The following is a 19594-nucleotide window of genomic DNA, read 5'->3' as shown; positions in this document are numbered from 1 at the left end:
CAGGCCACCTCTGGCGAGCACATGGAGGGCTGTGCGGCCCTCCAAAGAATAATACAAATGTTCAAAAGTTATAGTAAAAAAATCTTTGCATCTTCCTTAAAGTGATAAAAGTAACATAGCAAGCTGAAGTGTTATTGTGTTGTTAACTTCACAAAAGAAACAAAATAGAGCCTGGTGAGGAATAATGACCCACGCTGCTGTTATTTTCATAAAAAAGCACATCATGAAGTCTTTTATATCTTATATTAGTTCTGCTGAACACTGTGGAACAACTATGAAATAAGCAAGTTCCTGTTTTCACTTACACTGTAGCAGCTATAAAAAGTAGCCTCCATTTTTGTACTTTCTCTTGAAGTTGCTGCTTATCAGGATACCAAGAAACTACAAACTAATTTATCATGCACTCTGACACTGGAGACTAAGAGTCAGAGTCTATTGTTTGAGGACTCCATCAGTGTTTATGCAGCACTGCACAAAATCAGTTTTTTTGCAGAACTGCACGCCATCAGTGTTTATGCTGAACTGCACACCATCAGTGTTTATGAGGAACTGCACGCCACCAGTGTTTATGCAGCGCTGCATGCCATCAGTGTTTATGCGGAACTGCACGCCATCAGTGTTAATGCATAATCTTAAGAAAACAACCGATGACAATGTCAGTCTCTGGTACTTATGCTTCATTTGTACTTATTTCTACAGATACCTATGCTACAGAACTTTGCTTACTAAAACTGCCAGACACAGGAACAGTTTCTTTCCCCAGGCAATCACCCTGATCAACAACTCACCATAATTATACTCACTGCTTCTTATCATAAGTACTGCATTATCAGGACTGTCAGTCATCAAATCATCTGTATATTACACACTACTGCTGCTGTATATTGCACAAAAAGCATAATATTGTTATTTGTACTCCCACACTTTATGTACATAACTGATCCTTCATATTCTATATTCATATTTTATATATTTTATTCATTCTATATTCATATTTTATACTCATTCTGTCTATATTGTATCTCATTGTCTGCATTGTTTTCTTGTATAGTATAGTGTTGTTTATGTACCTTTGAGAGTCACAAACTGCTGGAACCAAATTCCTTGTGTGTGTCAACACACTTGGCCAATAAATCTGATTCTGATTCTGATTCTGATTTTCATGGAGGTAGCAGTTGACTGTTGACTAAAATTAGGCATGCTAGGTGAAATCAGCAAGAATGTACTGAGAACAAAATATATTTTTGTTATTTTTAAGAACACAAATGTGTTAAAATTAGTTAAACACTGATTAGAACACTGGGGGATAAACTAAAATAATAATAAAGTATGACTAATACAGAGACTACATACATAATACATAGGCTAAGTACAGTATAAAAAAACCCTTAAAGAAAATGAACCAAAAAAAAAAAGGCGGGAACACAAAAGTCTGTGAAGTAGTGAAGACGAATCGATTCGGGGAGTCAGATCATTCAGCTCACCTCATCAAAAAGAGCCGAATCTTTAGAATGCCAAAAAAAATTTCGTTTCCATTTTTTCTCTAATCCCTGCAAAGATTTGTGACATTTTCCATCTTTGTAGCCTGTGAGGTTTTTAGTCAAAGTAACGAGTCTCTATCTAAACTAAAATAAGTATATGAGACGACTCATATGCGACTCATTTGTCTTATGCGAGTCGCCTGTCAATGCTGACGTAAAAGAGCCAAATCGACACTGTGAAGAATCACTTTCAAACCTATCGGTTAGTTGAGACACCTTGTGGAAAGTTCTGGAAATCATCCAATATGACGCGTCTGCTTTTGATTTCTCTTCTAGCTTTAGTTTTTAAATCCTGCATTTGTGAGGGTGAGTGACGTGAAAGTGAAGGTTTTTCTCATGACAAGTTAACTAGTTAACTAGTTAGCTTACCACAGTATTGTTTAAATATGCCGTTAGATATTCAGATATATCGTCAATCAACGTTTATTGTCATTTTTCCCCAGATATGTTATCGGTTATTGTAAAAACAAACAAACAAAAAACAGATATGTCACGGTTTTTGTCATTTATTCACTATAGTTACTCCGTTTTTTAATCTATTTAGCTAAGGCTAATTTAATTAGCTAGCATAGATAATTTACCTCAGGCTCGTGGTTCAGTCACAAAAGCCAGCTTGAACCTCTAGTATGGATTGACCACAACAATGTTTATTTTATAACAAAAAAAAGACTGATTATTGTATTTTGAATGTGTCTGAATACATATATAAATATATATATATATTTATTATTATTATTATTATTATTATTATTATTATTATTATTAAAATAATAAATTATTAATTATTTTATAGGGGGCACGGTGGCTTAGTGGTTAGCACGTTCGCCTCACACCTCCAGGGTCGGGGGTTCGATTGGTTGTCACTCCGTTCAGGGTGAATCCTGCCTTGATGCCCGATGACGCCTGAGATAGGCACAGGCTCCCCGTGACCCGAGTAGTTCGGATAAGCGGTAGAAAATGAATGAGAGAGAATTATTTTATAATATTTCCGAATACATATATATTATTATAAAAATATTAAAGATAATATTTTATAATATATACAATTATATATATATATTTATAATAAAATGTTATAAAAATAATATAATAATAATAAATATATTTTATATATATAAATAATATATACATATAAATAAATATTATATGTATTTATTATATTTTATATTATTATAATAATTAGATATTATTATATTATATAATTAAAATAGAAATTATATAATTATAATATTTATATATTATATATAAATAATATATTTATTTTTATTTGTTTATTTTTATAATAATTATTTTATTATTTTATTTAATTTTTTTTTACTTTTTGTGAATTTTAAATTTCATTACGTTTTTACAATTTTTTTGACATCTGAAAATTCATACGGAATACTAATGTATTGTGAATGTCTTCTCTGAAATATAACATATAGCTGATGATAATCATTAACTTGAATTACCGAAAATTGATAATTACAAAACAATTATTAGCAAGATACAACATTAGGTTGCATATACAAAAATCACATATACAGTGTTGCTTAAATATATTATATATTATATTGCAATTTTTGTAATAATTTTTGTAATAATTTTTGTTTTTTTTCTGTAATAAGAGTCGACTATTTCTGCTCTCAAACATGTAACATCTCACTACTTTTCAATAACAAAAAATATAGAATTAGCCTTAGGTTTTATAAAGTCTGTTCAAATCACTGAAAATCAGCAAGGCAATACAGTATATGTAAGATTATTATTATTATTATTATTATTATTATTATTATTATTATTATTATTATTATTATACCCAGCAGGGATGGTATGGTTCACAGCACCGGAGTGTACATTCTAAACGAGTGTCATTTATGTATGAAAAGGCCTCAGGATATTGCAATATATCTTTCAAGTGCTATTATAAACTGTTTCATTGTCACTATAGCCACAAAGTAAATTTTGGAAACAGATTACTTAAGATGGCTTACCAGAGTTCAGCAAGCATGCAAGAAATCACAAACTAGTTCCTTCAGCATGTATGTATGTTTAAATAGAGTAAGGGTTAAAGAAGTAATAGCAGTGTTCGATGTGCCAAAATAAGTACTTTTTTTTAACATTCATTTCTCTGAATTACTCAAGGTCATGTTCTCTTATTCTGAACTGCTTCTCCTTTTTATCCATATTATCATAACATTTGTATGTTGTGAGCATTTGTTTAAGTAAATATATTGTACATTACAATAAACATTTTTTTATTGTATAACGTTTTCTTCATGCAGATTGGTGCTACCAGTCCCAGATGTCCTGTGAACAGCCTTGCAAAGGTAATAATAGACACGTGAGCATGACAGACAATGTTTATATCCAGTAATCCAACATTTTTTATATCTATTCAACTTTTACCAGCTAACATTTGATCTGTTTGTTATTTTTCTGTTGTTTGCAGGGCCAGCAGCTTGGAATGAGGTGAATGCTGTTTGTGGTGGTAATAAACAATCTCCCATCAACATAGTGACCAAAAAGACTAAGAAGGAGTCCAGTCTTACCGCATTCAAATTCACTGGCTACAGACAGCCGTTTACCAGCACTTTGAAGAATAACGGGCAAACTGGTAATCCTGGACATTTCTATACACTTCATGTACTTTAGAGTGATAAGACTGGAAATGGGGAAATATATGGAAAGCAAGTGGGCACTCCTAAGATTGACAGGTGTGTAGGAAGGCATGAAAAGGAAACCTGGTGGGCTGTGTTACAACATATCGTCATGGGATTTCGCTGGGTTCTCCAGTCCAGGAACTAACTGCAGAGATTTCAAATGTAGCTGATGTAGTAAAAATTAAGTGTAGTATGCAAATTCCGTAGGGGGCATTTAATCAGCAGGGGCATTTAATCAGCAGTCCTTCATCAGCGGTGTGACCAAAGTTCTTGCAGGGATATTATAACATTCTTTTTGGGCTCATATACAGTAGTCTAAAAATGTGTCCTCATAACATTTAGTAAGGGAGCTGTGTCTTCTGGTGCATACAGCATTATGAGCTGTAATACAGCAGGCATTTTTGTTGGTCTTGTCTAGTTTTCAAGTTGTTTTCTGTAAAGCATTTAAACTTATGAATACTCAAAGAAATCTCTTCTATTATCTCTAAATGTCATGTTGGCAACTTTCATTGCCTTGCAGGAGCAATGTTTTTTTTTTTTTATGGAAATGCAGGTCTATTTATTACACTTTACTTTTTCCTTGTAGTTTATCTGGACATTCCTTCTGGAGCCACTTTGAGTGGGGGAAATCTCTCAAACACCTATAATGCTGTCCAGTTGAAGTTCCACTGGGGCAGCAGTAGCAGCCCTGGGTCTGAACACACCCTTGATGGAGAACATTATCCCATGGAGGTACAGTCAAGATACTCCTCAGCACACTGATTACTAAGATCGTGTTTTTTTTGTTTGTTTTGTTTTGTTTTGTTTTCCAAATAAGGCATTATTTAGCAAGATGAATGTTGTTTATATGATGATGTTAAATATCTGTTTAGACATGGTATTACACCATACCTTCAACAGACGCATAAGACTTTCACTATTAAATGTTACTTGTTGGACAATTTTATAGGAAAATAATCAATGATTTTGTGTAGGAATTTACCACACTGAGATGGATTGTTGTTTGGTTGAAATCTCATTAATGTACATTAACAATAAAGGTGTTTTACTCTTGATGAAGTCTCTCTCTCTCTCTCTCTCTCTCTCTCTCTCTCTCTCTCGCTCTCTCTCTCTCTGTCTCCCTCTATTTCAGCTGCACATCCTGCATATAAAGAACAAATACCTTACAGTAGATGAAGCACTGAATGACGTAACTGGACAAGCAATCTTGGGATTCTTCTTTGAGGTTTGCTTTTAAGTGTCTACTGTAATTGAAACCAATTCACTGTAATTTGTATATTTTTAATGAGTCTTAATATTAAGCCATCATATACAGTAAGAAAAGCAACAGGAGGTAAAGGAGGAATGAACATTTTTCCTAAGTTTCCAATGTGTACAATTGCATCATTTTCATACATATAAAAGCATTTAGTGAACCCTGTGAATGGGGAAGAGTCAACCTGATAATGACCACTCTCATTATGATCACGCCCAAGATTTGCACGTTACATTTTTGTCATCATTTTCAGACTGATTTGACTTGGCTTTCATGCAATGACGCCATTCACTGTCATTCATGCAGTGTGAATACTTAGATTGTGAGTTAACAAGTGTGAACACTTTTTATCTGCTGCATCAAAATATTGAATCGCACTCTATGAGCTACTGTATGAAAAGATTGGCTTTATTCCAAAACCTTGGTAGCACAATGCTCTCACATTATAACAGAGCCCCCAGTTTCTCCTGTCACACATCTGTATGTGAATTTGTTTTCTTATACATAAAATATATAATGTAATTTTTATGGCAGGAGTCAGCCACTGAAAACACGGAGTATAGTACCTTCATTGCAGCTGTAACTAAGGTGCAAGATGCAGGTAGGCATTTTTCAATGTGATACATGCTTTTCTTGAAACTTGCGATCTCATTGCCTCTTTGTGCTGTCCTGTGCCCATGTTCAACAGTCGACAACCTCCAAATCATACAAATACGGGTCAAGAACTTTTGTTAATGTTTAAGGAGAGTGGGCAGACTAGTTTGAGCTGACAGGAAGGCTCCTGTAATTCATATAACCACTCTTTGTTGTTATAGTGAAGAGAAAAGCATAAAGTCTCTCAGAAAGCAGAACACCTTGAAATAAACGAGATATATCAGCAGATGATCTGAGGCTACACTGGAAATACTGGACAATTAAGATTGGAGAAAGATCAAGCAGTGCACTAAACCACTAATGCAACAGCCAAAGTCACTCAAAGTCACTCAGAACCAAAGAGATCAGATTTTGTTCCTTAATTTTATGTTGGATGTGAACATTAACTTAAGCCCTTGACCTATAGTTGCATGATTTTATGATTACTGCTGCCATATGACTGGCTGATTGGATAGTTGCATGAATGGAAATGGATATGAAGAAAGGGATTTGATTTCCTATGACTTCACATGTAAATACTTACATTTCTTTTATTCTTTTATTCTAGAAAGCCACACAGATCTTAACATCTCCTTGAACACACTGATCCTGTCTGAGATGAAGCTGAGGGACTACTATCGTTATGAAGGCTCTCAAACCATCCCGGGCTGTTCTGAGTCAGTGATATGGACCATGTTTAAGGAGCCTATTCCACTTAGCAAAGCTCAGGTAAGACTTATCTTTGACACTGTCAGAGGTCTGAAGAAGAACTCACTGGTTGTGTGATAGTAGTGATTGTATGGTAATGTAGTTTAAAATAGCTATGTATTTATGTATGAATTTCTCTATTTCCATGTTCTTTTACAGCTTGCGGCCTTTTTCGACCTGAAGTCTAAAGATGGTAAGCCATTGGTGAACACATTCAGACCAGTGCAGCCTCGGAAAGGTCGGGTTGTGTATAGATCCCACTCTGGTGCAGCTGAATCTGTTGTAGTGTTAAGCTTCACTCTCATTCTGTTGAGTGTAAGTACAACTCTGAGCTGTAATCAACTCTACTAGAGTCAAGATTGAAGACTGAAAGTTCCTCAAAACAGCTCAATTGTCAAAACTAGAGAACCAAAAATATTGAACACATAGATGATATTTTATGAAAGTTTTTAAATGTTTTATTTGTTCTTATGAGTGCAGGAAAGGAGAAAGTAGTTGAAAGGAAAAAGTTTATTTGTTCTTTTTTGTGGGTATGTTTCTGTTCACATTGTTCATATTTTCAGAATTGTTTTATTTTGTTCTTTTGTTGAGGATGCTTCCTTTTAGTCAAATAGATATTTATAAATAGATAATAATTATTTTTGAAGAGTTATATACATTATTAATAATACCAGATTAATAATCAACTGAACATACTTTTTATAAGTACTTTAATATCAATTACATTTTATTCCTTAACCCTTGTATGGTGTTCGGGTCTGTGGGACCCATTTTCATTTTTTATCAATATAAAAATTATATTATAAATTTTCTTTTTAGACTCATATAGAAAAAATAATTTTTTAGACTTTTTTTAGAAAAAAAAAATAAATGGAAAGTCATGGCATTGTAGAATCCAGCTTGGTGGCTTTGTTTGCCAATGAAAATGAAAAAAAATGTTTTTTGTACTAATGTTAAATAAATGTTTTACAGATGCAAAAGAAAAAAAAAAAAAACACCACCACTTTGGTATTTATTAATAAAAATTATTTGTGTTTGCAAACTGCTTTTGTGTAAGAAAGTCTCATGCACTTGTGTTGAGGTTCTCTCAGTGTTAGTGGTGAAATGGCCAGACAATTAGTTGGGCCAGGGGTTGACAAATCAGGGCTGTTTTATGTCGTAGATAGTTTTTATTTGTAGTTTGTGTATCTATAGCACAATGTGTTCCAGATGATCTAATCAGAATCAGGAATAAGTCAAGAAGCTTTTATTGTCATTTCAACTATATATAGCTGATGCAGTACATAGAGACATGGGACATTTCTCCAGGACCATGGTGCTACATTAGAACAAAGACAGAGAACAACACAGAGCTAAAGATTTAAGTACATTAGTCCACATTAGTGCATCTGTGCAACCTGGTGCACTCTTAACCTGAATTAGTTGACATTACTAGAGATTTTCGAGAAAGCCCGTTGCACTAAACCATTTTAGTCTTTACACAGGATAAAACTAAACAAGTTAAGTTGTTTGAACATAGAATCTCAAGTCATGCAATAGACAAATCAAGTTTACATTATTAGTCTTTACTGAAATTCATTAGTTCACATTACTAATGTTTTATGTACATATGCTAGCTTTAGCGACAAGCACGTGTAACGTACATGCATAACTTACACACGCTTATATGAACCAAGGAAAAAAAAACTTATGCCAGCGAAATACAAACGTTGTAACTGTTCTAACATATTACACTGGCTAATGTTATTAAATGTGACCTGACAGAAATAGCTCATGTTAATGTGAACAGAGAGAAAACGAGAAAAAAATACTAGCATCGATTGACACATTAACACTTCTTATTAACATTAAACTAACATCAGTTTTAGGGTAATCATTTATTGTCAGAAAGATTTCTATATATTAGACTATTTACATTCACCGTTTCAAAGTGCTTTCAAAAATCCCCGGTTTGCACGCCGAGGACCAGACAGCGCATTGTCACATCCTGTTTCAGGCCCCTCCCCTCTCTTCCCCCGTTGTCTCTGCTTCACACGATCATTGCACTCAATATTTCATCCGAATAGTGCAAACAACTAATTTGAATTAGTAGTGACAAAAAAACGACAAAGAATAAGTAATGACCACTTAAAATGTTTCATTAACACAAAATCTGGGTTTAGAGCGTTTCTCCTACAGAACATTAATTTGTGTCATGTTAACAATTTTTATTTATTAAACAATGTCATACTCTCAATCTGCTTAGCTATATTTAATGTTGTGGAACGTCCTTGTAATTAGTTCCTGTTACAGCAGATGGGAAAAAAAAATACAACCCAATTACTGACAACAAAAAAAATGTTGAAGAGAAAAATTGCCAGCCCTAAAAGAAATTGATTGATTATATAGTCTAGGCCTGGTCCGTGCTGCACTGTGATTTTCTTTTCTTTTACAATCTGCTGGACTGAGTGGAACATGAGAAATTAGATGATCTGGAAAGAGGATGATCAATAAGTGCAGCAAAAGTAATCAAAAATGTAAGGCACCAGTAACAGGCTGTGTGGATAGATGGATAGTAAACATAATAAAAATAGATAGATAAACTTATTTACAAATGTATTAGTATGAACACACACACAATACATTTCATTTCGTTTCCTTTCATTCAGTTCAAGTTGCTGCAAATGTCAAGTAAACTTTCAACACTAACTTGGTACCAGAACTGGTGTGCTTTTGACACCATGAGGAGTCAATGTCAGCAAGCCAAAGATGATTACTTATTTATAAATCACGCCTCAGTGTGTCACTGTGGATTTTACTGGTTTTTAGTTACATCTAATGTTTACTAAAAAAGTTTCAAGTTCATTGTCTTGTGTATAAAGAATGCTTGTTCTTTCAGCTGCTCCCTAGTGCTTTCAATGTATGCAGTTATGAAGTGGTGTATTAGGAGATATTACACATTCAATGTTTTATTTTAATTAGAACTTTTAATAATTTTTTGTACTGTATGTGCAATAACTCTCACCATGCCCCCCCCCCCCCTCTCTCTATATATATATATACTGCTCAAAAAAATAAAGGGAACAGTTAAGCAACACATCCTAGATCTGAATGAATTAAATAGTCTTATTAAATACTTTGTTCTTTACATAGTTCAATGTGCTGACAACAAAATCACACAAAAATTATCAATGAAAATCAATTTTATTAACCCATGGAGGTCTGGATTTAGAGTCACACTCAAAATGTACGTGGAAAAACACACTACAGGCTGAACCAACTTTGATGTAATGTCCTTAAAACAAGTCAAAACGAGGCTCAGTAGTGTGTGTGGCCTCCACGTGCCTGTATGACCTCCCTACAACGCCTGGGCATGCTCCTGATGAGGTGGTGTATGGTCTCCTGAGGGATCTCCTCCCAGACCTGGACTAAAGCATCTGCCAACTCCTGGACAGTCTGTGGTGCATTGTGGCGTTGGTAGATGGAGGATCTCATCTCGGTACCTAATGGCAGTCAGGCTACCTCTGGCGAGCACATGGAGGGCTGTGCGGCCCTCCAAAGAAATACCACCCCACACCATTACTGACCCACTGCCAAACCGGTCATTCTGGAGGATGTTGCAGGCAGCAGAACGTTCTCCACAGCGTCTCCAGACTCTGTCACCTCTGTCACATGTGCTCAGTGTGAACCTGCTTTTGTGAAGAGCACAGGGCGCCAGTGGCGAATTTGCCAATCTCGGTGTTCTCAGGCAAATGCCAAACGTCCTGTGTTGGGCTGTAAACGCAACCCCCACCTGTGGACGTCGGGCCCTCATACCACCCTCATGGAGTCTGTTTCTGACCATTTGAGCAGACACATGCACATTTGTGACCTGCTGGAGGTAATTTTGCAGGCCTCTGGCAGTGCTCCTCCTGTTCCTCCTTGCATCCACCAGCTGGAAGAGGACTCCAGTGTCAACCTTTGACACTCTGATGAACTCCATGCCCAAGATGGTTAAAGCAGTGCTGGAAAATAATGGTGTTCACACAAATTATTGACACTTTGGGCCCAATTTGGACATTTTACTTAGTGGTGTACTCACTTTGTGGCTAGCGTTTTACACATTAATGGCTGTGTGTTCAGTTATTTTGAGGGGAAAGCAAATTTACACTGTTATACAAGCTGTACACTGTTCACTACTTTACACAGTAGCAAAATGTCATTTCTTCAGTGTTGTCACATGAAAAGATATAATAAAATATTTACAAAAATGTGAGGGATGTACTCACGTCTGTCAGATACTGTAAATTTTAACCCCTTCCACTCCTAGTTTTCAGCCCTATCACCCTGCCTGTTCTATTATTATGCCTGTAACATTATCATAAACAACATCCTTGTAGAGTACTTGTAATGCTATAGACAGATACACTGAGTACTACGGAAGACCTAAGAGGCCATGGATTACTAGATTTCTTTCTTCTTTTGTCAATTTTCTCATGATGTCTACATGTACCCCATTGTTAATATATAATGGATTATTAAAATGTTATGCCTTTATGTTCATAAATACTGTCAAATTGTTTTCAATTTGTTTTGTCATGCATTTATTAAAAAATTATCATTTTTGTATTCATTTATTGTCCTCTTTCAGCGCACCTACAATATACAGTATGTGTGGCTAGTTTAAATGTGCTTTCAGAAACAGGGCTGGATTAACCGCAGTAGGGTCACTATCCATCACAGCTTTCTTTATGCAGAAATCATGAGAAAATTAAGTCATTATCATGACAAAACGACAAAGAAAAAACAATGCATGGCCTCTTAGGACTTCTGTAGAGTACAAATGTTTGAATAGCCTCGAGACAAAATAAAGAGGAAGAAACTGAATTGCTAAGAGCATGAAATTTAGTCTGTTACAATTTATATATTTCCTTCATTATTGCAAGTAATATAATTATTATAGAATAATACAAATGTTCAAAAGTTATAGTAAAAAAATCTTTGCATCTTCCTTAAAGTGATAAAAGTAACATAGCAAGCTGAAGTGTTATTGTGTTGTTAACTTCACAAAAGAAACAAAATAGAGCCTGGTGAGGAATAATGACCCACGCTGCTATTATTTTCCTAAAAAAGCACATCATGAAGTCTTTTATATCTTATATTAGTTCTGCTGAACACTGTGGAACAACTATGAAATAAGCAAGTTCCTGTTTTCACTTACACTGTAGCAGCTATAAAAAGTAGCCTCCATTTTTGTGCTTTCTCTTGAAGTTGCTGCTTATCAGGATACCAAGAAACTACAAACTAATTTATCATGCACTCTGACACTGGAGACTAAGAGTCAGAGTCTATTGTTTGAGGACTCCATCAGTGTTTATGCAGCACTGCACAAAATCAGTTTTTTTGCAGAACTGCACGCCATCAGTGTTTATGCGGAACTGCACGCCATCAGTGTTTATGCAGCACTGCACACCATCAGTGTTTATGCAGAACTGCACGCCATCAGTGTTTATGCAGAACTGCACGCCATCAGTGTTTATGCTGAACTGCACGCCATCAGTGTTTATGAGGAACTGCACGCCATCAGTGTTTATGCAGCGCTGCACGCCATCAGTGTTTATGCGAAACTGCATGCCATCATTGTTTATGCGAAACGACACGCCATCAGTGTTTATGCATAATCTTAAGAAAACAACCGATGACAATGTCAGTCTCTGGTACTTATGCTTCATTTGTACTTATTTCTACAGATACCTATGCTACAGAACTTTGCTTACTAAAACTGCCAGACACAGGAACAGTTTCTTTCCCCAGGCAATCACCCTGATCAACAACTCACCATAATTATACTCACTGCTTCTTATCATAAGTACTGCATTATCAGGACTGTCAGTCATCAAATCATCTGTATATTACACACTACTGCTGCTGTATATTGCACAAAAAGCATAATATTGTTATTTGTACTCCCACACTTTATGTACATAACTGATCCTTCATATTCTATATTCATATTTTATATATTTTATTCATTCTATATTCATATTTTATACTCATTCTGTCTATATTGTATCTCATTGTCTGCATTGTTTTCTTGTATAGTATAGTGTTGTTTATGTACCTTTGAGAGTCACAAACTGCTGGAACCAAATTCCTTGTGTGTGTCAACACACTTGGCCAATAAATCTGATTCTGATTCTGATTCTGATTTTCATGGAGGTAGCAGTTGACTGTTGACTAAAATTAGGCATGCTAGGTGAAATCAGCAAGAATGTACTGAGAACAAAATATATTTTTGTTATTTTTAAGAACACAAATGTGTTAAAATTAGTTAAACACTGATTAGAACACTGGGGGATAAACTAAAATAATAATAAAGTATGACTAATACAGAGACTACATACATAATACATAGGCTAAGTACAGTATAAAAAAAAACCTTAAATAAAACGAACCAAAAAAAAAAAAGGCGGGAACACAAAAGTCTGTGAAGTAGTGAAGACGAATCGATTCGGGGAGTCAGATCATTCAGCTCACCTCATCAAAAAGAGCCGAATCTTTAGAATGCCAAAAAAAATTTCGTTTCCATTTTTTCTCTAATCCCTGCAAAGATTTGTGACATTTTCCATCTTTGTAGCCTGTGAGGTTTTTAGTCAAAGTAACGAGTCTCTATCTAAACTAAAATAAGTATATGAGACGACTCATATGCGACTCATTTGTCATATGCGAGTCGCCTGTCAATGCTGACGTAAAAGAGCCAAATCGACACTGTGAAGAATCACTTTCAAACCTATCGGTTAGTTGAGACACCTTGTGGAAAGTTCTGGAAATCATCCAATATGACGCGTCTGCTTTTGATTTCTCTTCTAGCTTTAGTTTTTAAATCCTGCATTTGTGAGGGTGAGTGACGTGAAAGTGAAGGTTTTTCTCATGACAAGTTAACTAGTTAACTAGTTAGCTTACCACAGTATTGTTTAAATATGCCGTTAGATATTCAGATATATCGTCAATCAACGTTTATTGTCATTTTTTCCCAGATATGTTATCGGTTATTGTAAAAACAAACAAACAAAAAACAGATATGTCACGGTTTTTGTCATTTATTCACTATAGTTACTCCGTTTTTTAATCTATTTAGCTAAGGCTAATTTAATTAGCTAGCATAGATAATTTACCTCAGGCTCGTGGTTCAGTCACAAAAGCCAGCTTGAACCTCTAGTATGGATTGACCACAACAATGTTTATTTTATAACAAAAAAAAGACTGATTATTGTATTTTGAATGTGTCTGAATACATATATAAATATATATATATTTTTTATTATTATTATAAAAATAATAAAATTATTAATTATTTTATAGGGGGCACGGTGGCTTAGTGGTTAGCACGTTCGCCTCACACCTCCAGGGTCGGGGGTTCGATTGGTTGTCACTCCGTTCAGGGTGAATCCTGCCTTGATGCCCGATGACGCCTGAGATAGGCACAGGCTCCCCGTGACCCGAGTAGTTCGGATAAGCGGTAGAAAATGAATGAGAGAGAATTATTTTATAATATTTCCGAATACATATATATTATTATAAAAATATTAAAATTAATGTTGTATAATATATACAATTATATATATTTTTATAATAAAATGTTATAAAAATAATATAATAATAATAAATATATTTTATATATATAAATAATATATACATATAAATAAACATTATATGTATTTATTATATTTTATATTATTATAATAATTAGATATTATTATATTATATATAATTAAAATAGAAATTATCTAATTATAATATTTATATATTATATATAAATAATATATTTATTTTTATTTGTTTATTTTTATAATAATTATTTTATTAAATTTTTTTTTACTTTTTGTGAATTTTAAATTTCATTACGTTTTTACAATTTTTTTGACAACTGAAAATTCATACGGAATACTAATGTTTATGTATTGTGAATGTCTTCTCTGAAATATAACATATAGCTGATGATAATCATTAACTTGAATTACCGAAAATTAATAATTACAAAACAATTATTAGCAAGATACAACATTAGGTTGCATATACAAAAATCACATATACAGTGTTGCTTAAATATATTATATATTATATTATATTGCAATTTTTGTAATAGTTTTTGTAATAATTTTTGTTTTTTTTCTGTAATAAGAGTCGACTATTTCTGCTCTCAAACATGTAACATCTCACTACTTTTCAATAACAAAATATATAGAATTAGCCTTAGGTTTTATAAAGTCTGTTCAAATCACTGAAAATCAGCAAGGCAATACAGTATATGTAAGATTATTATTATTATTATTATTATTATTATTATTATTATTATTATACCCAGCAGGGATGGTATGGTTCACAGCACCGGAGTGTACATTCTAAACGAGTGTCATTTATGTATGAAAAGGCCTCAGGATATTGCAGTATATCTTTCAAGTGCTATTATAAACTGTTTCATTGTCACTATAGCCACAAAGTAAATTTTGGAAACAGATTACTTAAGATGGCTTACCAGAGTTCAGCAAGCATGCAAGAAATCACAAACTAGTTCCTTCAGCATGTATGTATGTTTAAATAGAGTAAGGGTTAAAGAAGTAATAGCAGTGTTCGATGTGCCAAAATAAGTACTTTTTTTAACATTCATTTCTCTGAATTACTCAAGGTCATGTTCTCTTATTCTGAACTGCTTCTCCTTTTTATCCATATTATCATAACATTTGTATGTTGTGAGCATTTGTTTAAGTAAATATATTGTACATTACAATAAACATTTTTTTATTGTACAACGTTTTCTTCATGCAGATTGGTGCTACCAGTCCCAGATGTCCTGTGAACAGCCTTGCAAAGGTAATAATAGACAAGTGAGCATGACAGACAATGTTTATATCCAGTAATCCAACATTTTTTATATCTATTTAACTTTTACCAGCTAACATTTGATCTGTTTGTTATTTTTCTGTTGTTTGCAGGGCCAGCAGCTTGGAATGAGGTGAATGCTGTTTGTGGTGGTAATAAACAATCTCCCATCAACATAGTGACCAAAAAGACTAAGAAGGAGTCCAGTCTTACCGCATTCAAATTCACTGGCTACAGACAGCCGTTTACCAGCACTTTGAAGAATAACGGGCAAACTGGTAATCCTGGACATTTCTATACACTTCATGTACTTTAGAGTGATAAGACTGGAAATGGGGAAATATATGGAAAGCAAGTGGGCACTCCTAAGATTGACAGGTGTGTAGGAAGGCGTGAAAAGGAAACCTGGTGGGCTGTGTTACAACATATCGTCATGGGATTTCGCTGGGTTCTCCAGTCCAGGAACTAACTGCAGAGATTTCAAATGTAGCTGATGTAGTAAGAATTAAGCGTAGTATGCAAATTCCGTAGAAAAGGGGGCATTTAATCAGCAGTCCTTCATCAGCGGTGTGACCAAAGTTTTTGCAGGGATATTATAACATTCTTTTTGGGCTCATATACAGTAGTCTAAAAATGTGTCATAACATTTAGTAAGGGAGCTGTGTCTTCTGGTGCATACAGCATTATGAGCTGTAATACAGCAGGCATTTTTGTTGGTCTTGTCTAGTTTTCAAGTTGTTCTCTGTAAAGCATTTAAACTTATGAATACTCAAAGAAATCTCTTCTATTATCTCTAAATGTCATGTTGGCAACTTTCATTGCCTTGCAGGAGCAATGTTTTTTTTTTTATGGAAATGCAGGTCTATTTATTACACTTTACTTTTTCCTTGTAGTTTATCTGGACATTCCTTCTGGGGCCACTTTGAGTGGGGGAAATCTCTCAAACACCTATAATGCTGTCCAGTTGAAGTTCCACTGGGGCAGCAGTAGCAGCCCTGGGTCTGAACACACCCTTGATGGAGAACATTATCCCATGGAGGTACAGTCAAGATACTCCTCAGCACACTGATTACTAAGATCGTGTTTTTTTTGTTTGTTTTGTTTTGTTTTGTTTTCCAAATAAGGCATTATTTAGCAAGATGAATGTTGTTTATATGATGATGTTAAATATCTGTTTAGACATGGTATTACACCATACCTTCAACAGACGCGTAAGACTTTCACTATTAAATGTTACTTGTTGGACAATTTTATAGGAAAATAATCAATGATTTTGTGTAGGAATTTACCACACTGAGATGGATTGTTGTTTGGTTGAAATCTCATTAATGTACATTAACAATAAAGGTGTTTTACTCTTGATGAAGTCTCTCTCTCTCTCTCTCTCTCTCTCTCTCTCTCTCTCGCTCTCTCTCTCTCTCTCTCTGTCTCCCTCTATTTCAGCTGCACATCCTGCATATAAAGAACAAATACCTTACAGTAGATGAAGCACTGAATGACGTAACTGGACAAGCAATCTTGGGATTCTTCTTTGAGGTTTGCTTTTAAGTGTCTACTGTAATTTCAAACCAATTCACTGTAATTTGTATATTTTTAATGAGTCTTAATATTAAGCCATCATATACAGTAAGAAAAGCAACAGGAGGTAAAGGAGGAATGAACATTTTTCCTAAGTTTTGATGATCCTCAATTTGAATTCTTACATGTCTCTCCAAAATGTATCCAATGTGTACAATTGCATCATTTTCATACATATAAAAGCATTTAGTGAACCCTGTGAATGGGGAAGAGTCAACCTGATAATGACCACTCTCATTATGATCACTCCCAAGATTTGCACGTTACATTTTTGTCATCATTTTCAGACTGATTTGACTTGGCTTTCATGCAATGACGCCATTCACTGTCATTCATGCAGTGTGAATACTTAGATTGTGAGTTAACAAGTGTGAATACTTTTTATCTGCTGCATCAAAATATTGAATCGCACTCTATGAGCTATGAAAAGATTGGCTTTATTCCAAAACCTTGGTAGCACAATGCTCTCACATTATAACAGAGCCCCCAGTTTCTCCTGTCACACATCTGTATGTGAATTTGTTTTCTTATACATAAAATATATAATGTAATTTTTATGGCAGGAGTCAGCCACTGAAAACACGGAGTATAGTACCTTCATTGCAGCTGTAACTAAGGTGCAAGATGCAGGTAGGCATTTTTCAATGTGATACATGCTTTTCTTGAAACTTGCGATCTCATTGCCTCTTTGTGCTGTCCTGTGCCCATGTTCAACAGTCGACAACCTCCAAATCATACAAATACGGGTCAAGAACTTTTGTTAATGTTTAAGGAGAGTGGGCAGACTAGTCTGAGCTGACAGGAAGGCTCCTGTAATTCATATAACCACTCTTTGTTGTTATAGTGAAGAGAAAAGCATAAAGTCTCTCAGAAAGCAGAACACCTTGAAATAAACGAGATATATCAGCAGATGATCTGAGGCTACACTGGAAATACTGGACAATTAAGATTGGAGAAAGATCAAGCAGTGCACTAAACCACTAATGCAACAGCCAAAGTCACTCAAAGTCACTCAGAACCAAAGAGATCAGATTTTGTTCCTTAATTTTATGTTGGATGTGAACATTAACTTAAGCCCTTGACCTATAGTTGCATGATTTTATGATTACTGCTGCCATATGACTGGCTGATTGGATAGTTGCATGAATGGAAATGGATATGAAGAAAGGGATTTGATTTCCTATGACTTCACATGTAAATACTTACATTTCTTTTATTCTTTTATTCTAGAAAGCCACACAGATCTTAACATCTCCTTGAACACACTGATCCTGTCTGAGATGAAGCTGAGGGACTACTATCGTTATGAAGGCTCTCAAACCATCCCGGGCTGTTCTGAGTCAGTGATATGGACCATGTTTAAGGAGCCTATTCCACTTAGCAAAGCTCAGGTAAGACTTATCTTTGACACTGTCAGAGGTCTGAAGAAGAACTCACTGGTTGTGTGATAGTAGTGATTGTATGGTAATGTAGTTTAAAAGAGCTACAGTATGTATTTGTGTATGAATTTCTCTATTTCCATGTTCTTTTACAGCTTGCGGCCTTTTTCGACCTGAAGTCTAAAGATGGTAAGCCATTGGTGAACACATTCAGACCAGTGCAGCCTCGGAAAGGTCGGGTTGTGTATAGATCCCACTCTGGTGCAGCTGAATCTGTTGTAGTGTTAAGCTTCACTCTCGTTCTGTTGAGTGTAAGTACAACTCTGAGCTGTAATCAACTCTACTAGAGTCAAGATTGAAGACTCAAAATTCCTCAAAACAGCTCAATTGTCAAAACTAGAGAACCAAAAATATTGAACACATAGATGATATTTTATGAAAGTTTAAATTATGAAATTTAGATAATAATTATTTTTGAAGAGTTATATACATTATTAATAATACCAGATTAATAATCAACTGAACATACTTTTTATAAGTACTTTAATATCAATTACATTTTATTCCTTAACCCTTGTATGGTGTTCGGGTCTGTGGGACCCATTTTCATTTTTTATCAATATAAAAATTATATTATAAATTTTCTTTTTAGACTCATATAGAAAAAATAATTTTTTAGACTTTTTTTTAGAAAAAAAAAAATAAATGGAAAGTCATGGCATTGTAGAATCCATCTTGGTGGTTTTGTTTGCCAATGAAAATGAAAAAAAATGTTTTTTGTACTAATGTTAAATAAATGTTTTACAGATGCAAAAAAAAACAAAAAACACCACCACTTTGGTATTTATTAATAAAAATTATTTGTGTTTGCAAACTGCTTTTGTGTAAGAAAGTCTCATGCACTTGTGTTGAGGTTCTCTCAGTGTTACTGGTGAAATGGCCAGACAATTAGTTGGGCCAGGGGTTGACAAATCAGGGCTGTTTTATGTCGTAGATAGTTTTTATTTGTAGTTTGTG

The 19594-nt window shown here is 34.5% G+C and overlaps 2 protein-coding genes across 2 annotated transcripts; both read left to right on the top strand.

Moving 5' to 3' along the window:
• The first annotated feature begins 1762 nt into the window (after positions 1 to 1762).
• On the top strand, positions 1763 to 12421 carry LOC132841391 (carbonic anhydrase 4-like). Its single transcript, XM_060863745.1, has 11 exons — positions 1763 to 1847; positions 3809 to 3853; positions 3976 to 4140; positions 4773 to 4918; positions 5319 to 5411; positions 5976 to 6042; positions 6643 to 6803; positions 6942 to 7097; positions 10444 to 10589; positions 10696 to 10778; positions 12012 to 12421. The coding sequence occupies exons 1-11, from the start codon at positions 1787 to 1789 to the stop codon at positions 12419 to 12421; spliced, it is 1533 nt and encodes a 510-aa protein (XP_060719728.1). The 5' UTR covers positions 1763 to 1786.
• Positions 12422 to 13555: 1134 nt separating this feature from the next.
• LOC132841089 (carbonic anhydrase 4-like) lies at positions 13556 to 18993 on the top strand. Its single transcript, XM_060863275.1, has 8 exons — positions 13556 to 13640; positions 15567 to 15611; positions 15734 to 15898; positions 16514 to 16659; positions 17064 to 17156; positions 17762 to 17828; positions 18429 to 18589; positions 18733 to 18993. The coding sequence occupies exons 1-8, from the start codon at positions 13580 to 13582 to the stop codon at positions 18922 to 18924; spliced, it is 930 nt and encodes a 309-aa protein (XP_060719258.1). The 5' UTR covers positions 13556 to 13579; the 3' UTR covers positions 18925 to 18993.
• Positions 18994 to 19594: the final 601 nt, after the last annotated feature.

The sequence above is a fragment of the Tachysurus vachellii genome, chromosome 26, assembly GCF_030014155.1.
Source record: "Tachysurus vachellii isolate PV-2020 chromosome 26, HZAU_Pvac_v1, whole genome shotgun sequence".
Lineage (NCBI taxonomy): Eukaryota > Metazoa > Chordata > Actinopteri > Siluriformes > Bagridae > Tachysurus > Tachysurus vachellii.
The sequence above is the reverse complement of the archived record's forward strand: the minus strand, read 5'-3'. Positions and strand labels throughout refer to the sequence as shown.